The sequence below is a fragment of the Tachypleus tridentatus genome, chromosome 13, assembly GCF_004210375.1.
Source record: "Tachypleus tridentatus isolate NWPU-2018 chromosome 13, ASM421037v1, whole genome shotgun sequence".
NCBI classification, from domain to species: domain Eukaryota; kingdom Metazoa; phylum Arthropoda; class Merostomata; order Xiphosura; family Limulidae; genus Tachypleus; species Tachypleus tridentatus.
The window spans coordinates 190,197,552-190,210,860 of NC_134837.1; the positions used below are offsets into that span (position 1 = coordinate 190,197,552).

Genomic DNA, 13,309 nt, shown 5'->3' on the forward strand with positions numbered 1-13,309 from the left:
TGTATACATAAATCGCTTCTCTTACAAACCATCACCTCTCTTATTTTCCTTTAGTAAACAGTGCGAAATATGTGATTTGAATAAGACCTGTACTAGTGTGTAGGACATTATAAGGACCAGTCAACACTATCAACAAAAGGTTATACGTGTAATTTCAGAATGTACCCTGAATACTTTATGTGACAGCGTTTGATTTTCAATGTGCCTCTAAATTTTTAGACATGATCGCTTTCTATATATGCATATAAACGAAATATCTAAGTATGCAAATATCATCTTTATGCTTCGAAGATTATGAGTACAGGTTCAATAACAAAGTTTTTACCTGTAGTAGTACACAAGTATTAAACTACTAACAACTAAATCAATTTTACAAGATACTTACCCTTAAAACAATTCACTGCCAAAGTAATATGTAATACATTTTCTTTTTTTCCGTCGGAAATTCTCATGGTTTTGAATTTGTTTAGATTCAACTCTGACCTTTATTAACTACCTAAAACGTTACTTTCAGAGCAGCTTGTTTAAGTCTGACCCTTCAAAATAAAAACCAAGATATTATTAAATGTAAGGTAACTATATGTAGAGAGATGTTTTTATGGTGTGTTTTTTTTGTATTTTTAGTTAATGAACACAGTCCCGTACAATAAACTGACAGGAAATACTTAATGTAATAATTCAACACACCAAAAACCAAATTCACGTTCTTTCCAATCTCATTTGGTTAGGTTAAGCCTAACAACACTTGTAGTTTCGCCTCAGAACGCTCCATACCGCAGGTGTAGCATGGCTACAGGGTTATTCAATGTTAACACCTGTTTCTTACACAGTGTGATAACATATACATGTCTACAAATGGTATAATATTGATTTGATCGATTAGTGTTATTTTAAATAATTCAAGACTGTTCGAGATATGGCTGGATGCCAGTTATTTGCCGTATGATGGCGTGATTACATTGATCGTATTTTATCTGGGTTCTTTGCCACTTTTGTTCTTCCGTCTGAGAAACCTAGAAATATATAATACAGATTACTTGTAGAACAAATCTACACACACATTAGGCAGCACATGGTCGAAATGACCAGGTCAAACTCTTAAGTCTAGACTTAGCTGTTCCTAATTTATGATAGTTGTCAAGAAGTAGAGAAACTACTCGCCAGCCATTTATGTGGCTTCTTGTAACCGAATAGAGGTATTGACTGTCCCTTTTATGACGTACCCATAGCTAAAAGTGTGGAACACGTTTAGTTTCATGTTGTAGTCTCGAACCTGATCCGCAGCTCGGCACGCTAACTTCTAAGTTACTCCTGGTTCACAAAATGAAATATTACACAAGTGTGTAATCCAGTTGGAAAAGGCCAAAATTACGCGTGTTTAGTTGTAAGAACTTATGAGTTAACTAAAATAACATTATACCATAACAATATGCCTATAATTTGGCACAGCGAAATGTCTGCGGACTTACACCGCTAGAAATTAGGTTTCGATACTCGTGATTGGCAAAACTGTGTAGTTTTGTGCTTAACCACAAAAAACAACAAACAAACAACAAATTATTATTATTTCATTAAATGCGTTCAGCTTCCACCGTCTAGGAATGATTTTCGTTGAAATTAACATAAAATACCCATGTTACACTGCTGGATTCAAGGGTCCTCTCATTATTTATACAGATTCCAATACAGAGGTTCCCCAGTGGCACAGCAGTATGGCTTCGGGCTTGCAACGCTACAAACAGGGTTTCGATACTCCTGGTAGGCAGAGTACATACAGTCTATTGTGTAGCTTTGTGCTTGACTACGATCAAACAAACCACTATAGCGACTAAGCTTCACTACCATTCAGAATTAATTCTATAGCTACCCCTTGGGTCGTCCATACCTGTAAACAGAAACGTTGTAGCTAAGCACGAGTGCTAAGTTTGGTCTGCTACCTCGTGAATAGGAGTACAGAGAATTTCAAACAAGTCATCTCCTTTTCGATGCTAGATACGGGTTAAGTGACTATAAACCTATTCCTAGTCTTCCTTCATGTGTGGGCAACTTTTCGGAAATGCTTTAGCCCTGCGTTGACAAAGGAGATTATGTTGTACTGGTAGGTCCTCATGTCAAGTTTTGTTGTACTAACTCCGAAGATGTGAGAGTTCACGGACAAAGAAACAAACACACGATGCCAATTTACTTTGGATGGTAAAAGATAACTGATAATATATTTGATTTGATTTGAATTTCGCATGAAGCTACACGAGTTATCTATCCTAGCCGTTCATAATTCAGCACTGAAAGACCACCCACCACTAACTTTTGGGCTACTCTTTTACCAACAAAGAATGGAGTTAACTGCATATTATAACGCCCCCCCGGCTGAAAGGGCGACTCTAAGATTACGAGTTAAGTGCCATAACCAACTGACTATTTCAGGACTAGTACCTTAGACACAATTAACGCTTAAATAAAAACTAATACTATAGCATTATCAATCATAGGTTTTGAAAATTATTTATTATGATGACGATAAGAGAATGTGCTTGGACGAACACAAGTCGCAAATTAGACAAATTAGGTTTATTTTCCTCTTCAAAATACACGTAAACCATCTACTAACAAATACATTCGTTACACACTTACACACAGATACCATAATATGAAATTTTGTTTTGATAGCTTCGTATAGAGAAATTAACAACTGCATAGTGATATAAGCACATAGCTATACACATATTTCGTTTAAATAGTAAAACTGTTGGTAAAATGGTTTACACAATTCATGAAAATCTACATAGTAACTGAATGTACGAGCAATGAACATGAAAAAATAAATTTTAGATCAGAAGGCTAGCAGAACTGAAGATATTTTTTTACCCGTATATGTGAATGTTTTGTCGTTGAAGCTCACAGACAGTCTGACATCTATTGTGAAGCACGTGAATGAATATTTTAGAAACGTAAGTTGTGACATTCAGAACGCTGTTCGGAAGTTATCGATGAACTTTGAACGAGTGCGCAAAAAAAAATATTAACAGATCACATGAAAACAGTGCGAATGTTAGGGCTTGCCCTGAATGTTCAAAGTTAACTGTTCTTATCACTGACACAATTGAAAGAACGCAAGGAAAGGTTATGATTCACCTGTCAGGGGAGGCATTTATGAATAAATGGAACTTAACCTGAAATTTGACCTAAGTCATTTGGGTTCAGAAATGCGTTTTTTTTTTTTTTGTATGGTTATACAAGCCTGTGATGGTTTTACTGTCTTTACATTTGCTATAGTAATTTCTGTGCGCTGAACCCGAAAATATCAATTTTTTTTCCATCACGAAACATCATATGTACTTTCACATAAGTGAATCACTTTCATTCAAATCGGGCCGCGTTTTATTACCCTTAAAATGTTGACAACCACTGACCATAAATATCTCTAGACCAATCGCGTCATGAGAGTTCTGTCGATCTTCATAGAACCCAAACTAAATAAACATAATAATAAAAAATATTCATTGTTGTAAATGACATAATAAATTGTTTTAAATAAGTTTTTCTTTCAAGATTTGTAATAAATCCTTACGTGATAGACAAAGAAAACATTAATTTCGAAACCTACGATCTGAATTATGAAAATGTGTTAATAAAATCAAAACAACTTCAACGAAATTTAAATTCACGGGCTCGTGTTTTTATGAACACAACACACGTGTGTAGTTAGAAAATCTAAACAATAAAGTGAACGTGGATTGAAGGTAAAATGCAAATGGTACATTACAGTGGATTTATAAAATATGTGTTTTCTTATTCCAAAGCCACATCGGACTATCTGCTGAGCCCACCGAAGGGAATCGAACCCCTGATTTTAGCATTGTAAATCCGTGGATTTACCGCTGTACTAACGGGGGGAGGGGTTTTATAAAATAGAGATAAAAAGTTCAAAATTTATTCTCAACCCGGACTGTCAATCAAATCAGTCGGTCACATGTGACACATAACAATGGAATTTTAAAATACAGCAAGAAAGCCCAAAATGTATAATTAACGCAGACAGTCAAAAAAACAAAAGGATTATCTAATTTAGGGTGATTAAAAACTGACTTTGTCCCTCATTAGGTTATAAAAGTGCACTTAGCTTACCCGAAAGACATTCCAAAGTCTATCAGGATTTTGGCTCCATTCACGTTACTAAAGAAATCTATAGTTCATCAACAAGTGAATACTGAATATTTTAAACGTTATTACAACTATGTACGTTAGTTTACAAATTATTCCAAGATGAAATTTAATACTACAGGCCTAGAAGTTTATTTGGTTTGTCCCATTTCGATAGCAATAAACAATCCCAAAAGGCTGTGTGCTCTAAGAAACCAAAAAAACTGTCCGTTATATAAGTTTCTATCCTCTACTAGAGTTCCACTGAAACATTAACTTGACACACTTCTATTATCTCTAAGAAATCTTTTGAGTTCCAAATAAATAAATAATGTCACTTGTCAGGTGTGTATTTACACAAACAGATAACACAGCTTTACACAATTTTCATTTTATACGTGTTTGTATATTTATCTAAAATTCTTGTCTTCAATTTTTGTTTCTATAATGTATGAGGTTTGGCTGGTTTCTTTTAGTGCAAAGCTACACAACGGGTTACGTGCACTTCATTCATCGAGGCCTGGTTTATGAGCAAAGCGCAAGCAAATGCATTCTATTGCACATTTGGCCAGTGTCATGTGGTTTAACATTAGGATTTGCTTTGGTTTGAATTTCGCGCAAAGCTACTCGTGGTCTATCTGCGTTAGTTGTCCCTAATTTAGCAGTGTAAGACTAAAGGGAAGGCAGCTAGTCATCACCACCCACCGCCAACTCTTGGGCTACTCTTTTATCAACGAATAGTGGGATTCACAGTCACATTATAACGCCCCGACACCTGAAAAGGCGAGCATGTTTGGTGCAATGGGGATTTGCTTTGGTTTGAATTTCGCGCAAAGCTACTCGTGGTCTATCTGCGTTAGCTTCCTTAATTTAGCAGTATAAGACTAGAGAGAAGGCAGCTAGTCATCATCACCCACCGCCAACTCTTGGGCCACTCTTTTATCAACGAATAGTGTGATTCACAATCACATTATAACACCCCAACAGCTGAAAGGGCAAGCATGTTTGGTGCAACGGGGATATGAACCCGTGATCCTCAAATTACGATTCAAATGCCTCAAACACTTGGCCATTCTGGGCCTAAACATTAGGAAATAGTAAAGAAAAATAAAATGAGTAAGAGGTATTACTTGGCGTATTATTATAAATTACTATATTGGTCTAACAGTGTGCTAAAGCTTAAAATACTAAGTTACGTAGTATTAAGTATGTGGGAATGATAACATCATAATCACAGAACCTTGAAACGTAACATAAAAATAAACGTAAAAAAAACTAAGTTTAGTAAGTGCAAAATATCTTCAGAAGTTTAGGTCCAACAAATTTAGGGTCACTTTCATATAAAATGATATTAATTATACTGTCATATCGTCCCCTTTTTTACACAACATCTAAACCCAGAATTATTTTACATGCAAAATACGCTTTTATTGGAGGTTTCAGTCATCTATGATTTTTTAGTAATTGCATGTTAACGAATTTATGTACTTTATCATTTTGACATAACAGATTAGTTTAAGGTCTAAGTTCGAATTATGTTTCTGTACACGTTAGCCCCAAGCGTAGCTAACTCTTTAAAATTCCTATTAATATAGTTGAAACTAACCGTCTAGGATTGTTCATTGAAATTTGTCAGTAACTTCCTGTGTGTCGTATCATCCCAACCCAATAGCACAAATTCATTAAGTACCCAGAAACCTAGCTACAACAACACATTTGTACTATAGAACTATAGTCTTAGTGTTCTAATAATACTGGCTTTTTATAGTCTAACCGATAGTACAAATTCATTACGTACCCAGAAACATAGCTTCAATAACAAACACACTTCTGTCACAGAACTACAACTCTAGTGTTCCAATAACATTTGTTTTACTCAGTCATAACCCAATAGTAACAAAACATTATGTATACAGAAATCTATCTCCAACAACATACTTTGGTTACATAACCATAGCCCTAGTGTTCCAATAACATTTCGGTTTTTTTATAGTTTAATCCAAGAGCACAGATATATTACCTACCCAAAAACTAGCTCCAATAACACACTTTGGTTACAGAACCATTGCACTAGTATTCCAATAACATTTCGGTTTTTTATAGTCTAATCCAATAGCACAGATATATTACCTACCCAGAAACTAGCTCCAATAACACGCTTGGGCAGAACCATAGCCCTAGTATTCCAATAACATTTCAGTTTTTTATAGTCTAATCCAATAGCACAGATATATTATCTACCCGGAAACTAGCTCCAACAACACGCTTGGGCAGAACCATAGCCCTTGTATTCCAATAACATTTCAGTTTTTTATAGTCTAATCCAATAGCACAGATATATTATCTACCCGGAAACTAGCTCCAACAACACGCTTGGGCAGAACCATAGCCCTTGTATTCCAATAACATTTCAGTTTTTTATAGTCTAATCCAATAGCACAGATATATTATCTACCCGAAAACTAGCTCCAACAACACGCTTGGATTACAGAACCACAGCCCTAATGTCATATTTAATAACATTTGAGTATGTTTGTTTGTTTATTAAGAATTAAGCACAAAAATACACAATAAGCTATCTGTGCTTTGCCCCATGGGTATCGAAACCCGATTTTTAGCATTGTGTGTCCGTAGACATATTGCTATGCCACTGGGAGGCAACATTTGAGTATTTTCCAGTCATAACCCAACGATGTATTACATATCCAGAAGCCTCATTCCAACAACACACTTTGTTAGAACCATGGCTCCAGTGTTACAATAACATGTGTTGTACAGTCATAACTATAGCTTCAAAAATAAAAATAAGTTATAACCACATCACTATAGTTACAATAACACGTGTGTTATACAAACAAAACCCCAGTAAAACAACTGCTTTTAGTCAAAATCTTGAGAGTTACAAAAACATATATGTGTTGTATTAATCACAGCTCTATAGTTCCAATAGCACAAGCTGTTGTTGGGTAACGTTGATAATTTTCGATCTAGACAACACGTGTACATGCTAGAGAATATAACATTTTAAATCTGAATGCTTTCGTTAATATTAACAATTTCAAATTATGAATAAGCTTATTCACACAGAATATACAACTTATTATATGGTTTAATTGCTTTGGAGATTGTCTTAAAAGAAACAAAAAAATTAATTCCTTTCATGTTCTGACGCTATACGTCCCAGCATGACCAGGTAGTTAAGGCACTCGACTCGTAATCTGAGGGTCGCGGGTTCGAATCCCCGTCGCACCAAACATGCCCATTCAGCCGTTTGGGCGTTATAATGTGACGGTGAATCCCACTATTCGTTGATAAAAGAGTAACCCAAGAGTTAGCGGTGGGTAATAATGACCAGCTGCCTTCCTTCTAGTCTTACACTGCTAAATTAGGAACAGCTAGCGCAGATAGCCCTCGAGTAGTTTTGCGCGAAATTCAAAACAAACCAAACCGACGCCATTCACATCTTCAGTGGACTTTTGGCAAGAGTGAGCTAACAGATAGACGTGTTTTTGCAAGCTCTTGAGTATATAGGCATAGCATAGGAAAACTTATAACCATTTCCTGCGACCTTCGTCATGCATGCAATACCTGTGTAGTTCACATAATAATTCCTTTCCCCGATCAATAAATATTTTAAACACAAAAATAAATAAATTAAAATATATATAAAAGGGAGACAAACAAAAAAGACACCATGAAACTAGACTTCCTACTGATAGGGCAAATAATAGCTATAAATGTACAAAACTAGTACATGGACATTGCCCTGACCACTCTGACCCTAAAGGAGTAGCCATTCCAACTAACGCTGCATGATCAAGTAAGTAAACGAAGAAGGAAGAGGTCAAAGCGCTCCTGACCCTCCAGGGTACATATGATTACCCAAATCCTGAGATAGAGAGCTCTATTTACATACCACGCTTTGTAGTTGGGGCATTCAGCTCGCAGTCTAGGGGTACAAAACTCATTACGCAACATATTCACCACTTTTGCTATGTGGTCTTATATGTACCCTCAATCCCATTATTCGCTGGTAAGGATTATCTCAAGAATTAGCGATGAGGGGTTATTAACTAGTTGTCTACCCTATAATCTATCAAATCGAAATAACTCTGGACGGTTAGAGTAGTTATATGCAAAAACGGCTCGTTTGGGCTGAGAAAACACTTTACATAGAAGAGCGAACAACGTTTCGACCTTCTTCGGTCATCGTCAGGTTCACAAAGAAAGAGGTAACTGACCGGAAGCTGACCACATGTTTGAAAGGGGTTGTGTAACTGTGTGTCGAAATGTAGAGGGCGGTATTAGATGTTTGAATATATAATTTTATTTATTTATTATATTAATATAGGTATAAAGGCGTTCCTTTATATTGGTTTATTTTGGGTTTAAGTTGTTGTATAAGTAAGGCTTCTTTGATTTTGCGTTTGTTTATGTTTGTTTCTTTATTTAGTATTTGTGTGTTTTCTATGGTTATGTTGTAATTATTTGACTTGAAGTGTTCGAAAACGTGTGAAGGTGACTTTTTATGTTCTTTGAATCTGGTTTCCATTTTTCTACTTTTTTCTCCAATATAGAAGTCGTGGCAGTTATCACATTGTATTTTATAAATAATGTTGGTGTGGTGTTTGTCAATGTAGTTTTTACATAGTATAGACCTCAGTTTTGTGCCGGGTTTTTGAATAAATTTGGTATTAACTGGAATGTCATATTTTGTTACCAGTTTTTGCCAAATGTTGGTTATTTTTCTGCTGATGTCGGGAATATATGGTATGCAGCAGTATATGGTTTCGTGATTTTTTAATTCGTGAGATATATTTACTTTTGTTGATTGATTTTGCTTTCTGTCTAGGTGTGTGTATAATGTTTTCTACGGTTTGTGGAGGAAACTTATTGATGTTGATGAAGTATTGTTTTATTTTGTCTAATTCATCGTTAATTTTATCTGGTGAGCATAGTTTTATGGCTGTGTTTATTTGGTTTCTTAGTAAGTTGAGTTTTTGTTTTGTTTCATGTGCTGAGTCCTAAGGAATGTATAGTCCAGTATGGGTGATTTTTCGGTGGATTTCTGTTTTGAATTGTGTGTCAGTTCTTGTAATTTTGAGGTTAAGAAATGATATTTGATTGCTTTCTTCCTGTTCACATGTGAAGTTAATGTTGGTATGTATAGAGTTAATGTGATTGAAAAAATTAAGTATGTGTTCTGTAGATTTGAATCCCGCAACCGTATCATCTACATATCTGTACCAGTATAGTGGTGGATGTAATGCTGTGTTAATTGCTTGTGTTTCAACTTGTGTCATAAAAATATTGGCTAGAACTGGTGATACTGGGTTGCCCATGCTTAGGCCATTTGTTTGTATATAGTTTTGGTTGTTGAACATGAAGTTTGTCTTTATCGTGGTGAATTCTATGAGGGTTGCTAACTGGTTACTGGGAATTTCTATAGTTGGATTAGGGTCTCGGATATAGAGTTATAAGGCCATCTTGCAGGCTTCAGTGGTTGGAACTTCTGTAAAGAGGGATATAACATCGAAACTTGCCATTAAGGCTTTATGATTAAGTTACCGTCATCGGTGTCATGTTTAGAGCTGAAAATATGACCATATTCTGTTGGAATGTATACGTTTTACATGGAACTGTCTGGAACGGCGTTTCGCATTTTGAGGATTCAAGCTGTTAGCGTTACTGGTTCAGTGATTGGAATGTCAAAGTGGATCACGAAACGAGTTTCCACTTCTTTTAAAATCATAATTTAACCACAGACAACAATACAGTAACTAATAACTTGAACTCTGTAACAAACAAATGGTTAGTACTTGGTCTAATCCTTATTTTATTTTCAATGTGTTAGTTTAGCGAGTTTCCGAACGTCTAAAACTCTTACGAACGAAGTCCACAGTGTTGCAAAGTTAGTCACTCAAGTTTCGAAGATTTCTTTTATTACTTCTCTCCAAGATATAAGCATTTGCCATCATTTTGGGAAAAAAAAAAAAAAAATATATGATTACTTTTAAAATATGTTCGAATTATAGCTTACCAACAAAACTTTCTACTGCACTATTTTGGTTGAATATATCTTTATTGTTTTATTTTGACAACTGAGTAAGTGATAATTAAAATATTAACCGGGACTTTTGATTCATTTGTAGGACTTAACAGTTTCAAAGTAATTTCAAAGGAATAAATACTCAATTACGAAGCCACCTACAGAAGCGGACGAGCTTACGACACACCATATGTTTGGAAAACCGCACGTATCCATCACATCCATGGTTGGTTTACGGTTTATACAAACGGCATGCAGCAAACCATTGCCGCCTGAGCAAGCTGACTCATACGATCTTAAAAACATACCTTCTCGTGCAACATCTTTAATAATTATGTCTATAACACTATAATTTACACTTTATAATTAATTATGTAAACAATGTTTTGCCTATATATGAAATAAATCTTCGTGTATGTACCAACCAAAACATGGTTAACATAACAGACAAATGAGGGTTACCCCAACTCTGCAGGTGTTACATAAGAATAAACACCTTATTTCTAAGTTAGTTTACCTTCCACAAACACCACGAGTCAAGTAAACAAAGATTTTAATGTCACTTGTGGTAGATGTAAGGAATAACTCTGAACTCTATTACTCATGACCGAGATTTGCAAACATGTTGTTTTATCTCTTTCAGTTGTAAGGTTGTTTTCAATCCTTATTTGGATTCGGGTCATACAAATACAGCACCTAAGAAAGTATGTTGTTTTTTTTTTTTTACTGTTTATGAGCTAAATTGAGATTCAGTTGTGAAGATGATGAGAACAATGTTTGGGTGAAGCCTATTTAAAAAAAAAATTTAGAACTAAGAGGAAAAATTATTTCATATTGTAATACTGAATTTTTTCTACTGCCAACAATATAAATATTAACCCCTACACTATTATAAATTTTAGTCATTAAAGAAAACAAACGTAATGAAAATTAGACAGCCCACTTATTATAAAATTCATCGTCCTACATACCAAAATATAAAAACCCGAAATGTAACTCCCCTTGTTCTTACTTACAAAATATACATAGCATAATTTTATAAAACTTGTACTTAAAAGTAAAGTTCAACTTAAACATATGTATACTCTACGAATAAAACGAAAGCTTTTTCAGTAAGTTTATCCTCCATTTCAAACTTTATTTTTTATTTACTTGATTAAAAGTTGATTTAAAATTTTAAAAGCATGTTTCAAAATGATATTTATGTTATATTTTTAATGTTAATGTTTATTTTAAATATGAAGTTTCTTAAACAAAGTGATTTATTTGAATTTATACTGATTTATGAAGACTGTTTATTGATCAAATGGATCTCGAAAGCTCACTATTTGGGTTTATCTTTACAAAGATAATACACAGTTTAATTTACAGTACTTTGGAACTATATAGTCTATATTTCGCATAGGCTAATTTCACAGTTATAACACATGTATTACTACGTATCAATCCAATATGTACATTAACATATACATTTATATTGTTCAAACATGTGATTTAAGTTGGAATGACAGGCATGTTGTAAATACACAACACAAATTTATCGGTAATTCTGGGGAAAATGGGAAATATCACTCGCTTTAGTAAACACTAAGGATTAGAATTTATATGTGTTACGTTCAGATGATATTTAAGCGAAAACAACCTATATCTTTTATTGGTCAACCTAGAATTTTTTTTTACTTGTGTTTATGATACTTCAGTATGTAATTTTTAAAGAAATAATAATAATAATCAGCTGAAAAGTGAAAATATAAATTTACAGCTACGAAAACTGAGAAAGTGTTTTATTCTAAGCTACCATATTACAAGATTTGTAAAACGTAAGACGTTTTGAAAAGTACGTCTATTCAATTTAGGTTCAAGATATAACTACACGAAATAAATTTGTGCCTCACATGAGTTTTTATTTTCAAAATTGTTTAAGTAGGTATAATTTAACTTTCATTTTTTTCCTTAATCACTTATTTAATAAACAATTATCTGTAGTAAATTTAAAACTTCAAAAACTCACCAGTAATAGGCCACCTTATCACCAAATCCTTTTTCAATAACGTTACGGTCAAGTACGTTGTAACACATGTTCGTAGAAGATCCTTTCATCCACTCGACGTACACTGAACCTTTCGAGATATCAAAATTGTAACTGAAGAATTTTCCTTTCTTTTCTGATTTCCAGTAGAATTCATCAGCAATTTCCTTCCAAAATTGTTCGGGACTTTCAATGGACCTTTTATATAATTTTCTGTACTCGTCCATACTTTTGACAAATGCATTTTCTTGAATGATTTTGTTCGGCAAGTAGAGCTCTTTCGTTACGTTCCCTCGTTCAGACGCCATTTTAACAAATCATTCGCGCTTTTACAAGTGCTGTCCCCTAGTGGCTAACAGATAAAAATGTTCCCTTACTTTTTTTATTTTTTATTGTAAAAGTGTAAATCTTCTTCCTGAATAATGTCATATTCTTCCCGATCGTTCTAAGTATTTTCACTATATGAAAGAAATGTTAATAAATTATGAAAACGTCCTATGAAAATAAGGTACGTTCATTTATAGTTATTGGTAAATTATATAATTAACTAAATTATTCTTTTATTTACTCAGTTTGATTGATTGATTGAAATTAAACAAAGCTACACAATAGGCTAGCTATGGTCTGCCCACCAAAGGTATCGACCCCGGTTTCTAGCGGTGTGAGTCCGCAGATATGCCGCTGGGAGGATTTACTCAGTTCCAATCATTATGATTTTCTTAATTTAAATCCCACTTTATGCCTGCGGACATACGACGCTAGGAATCAGTTTTAGATAACGTGGTGGACAAAGCACAGATAATCCACTGCGTAGCTTTGTGGTTAACTACAAACTTAAGATTTAAGTAACATTATGTAAGCCGGAGCATTTCGATTTTTATTTTGCTATTTGTTATTTATTTATATCTTTAGATATATTAATTAGAATTTGTGTTATTTCATTATTATATCGGCGAAAAATACAGAACAGCAATTATCTAACTAAACAGTAGCGTCACAAGCAGCAACTCATTTTAGACGACAGTTATGACAATTTTGACATAAAAAATGTTGAAACTTAACATTAAACGGTGAAGTTTAAAATCAAGACG

General features: G+C 34.2%; 1 protein-coding gene across 2 annotated transcripts in view; it reads right to left on the reverse strand.

Moving 5' to 3' along the window:
• AcCoAS (acetyl coenzyme A synthase) overlaps nt 1-12,542 on the reverse strand; it is a 57,399-nt gene extending 44,857 nt beyond the window's left edge. The window contains exon 1 of one of the 2 annotated variants that reach the window (XM_076480530.1): nt 12,201-12,542. In XM_076480530.1, the coding sequence (XP_076336645.1) occupies nt 12,201-12,526 (326 nt within the window). In that variant the 5' untranslated portion in view covers nt 12,527-12,542. Of the gene's footprint in view, nt 1-4,125; nt 4,317-12,200 lie in introns of those variants that run through there. The other variant, XM_076480531.1, reaches the window with a different exon arrangement.
• Nucleotides 12,543-13,309: the final 767 nt, after the last annotated feature.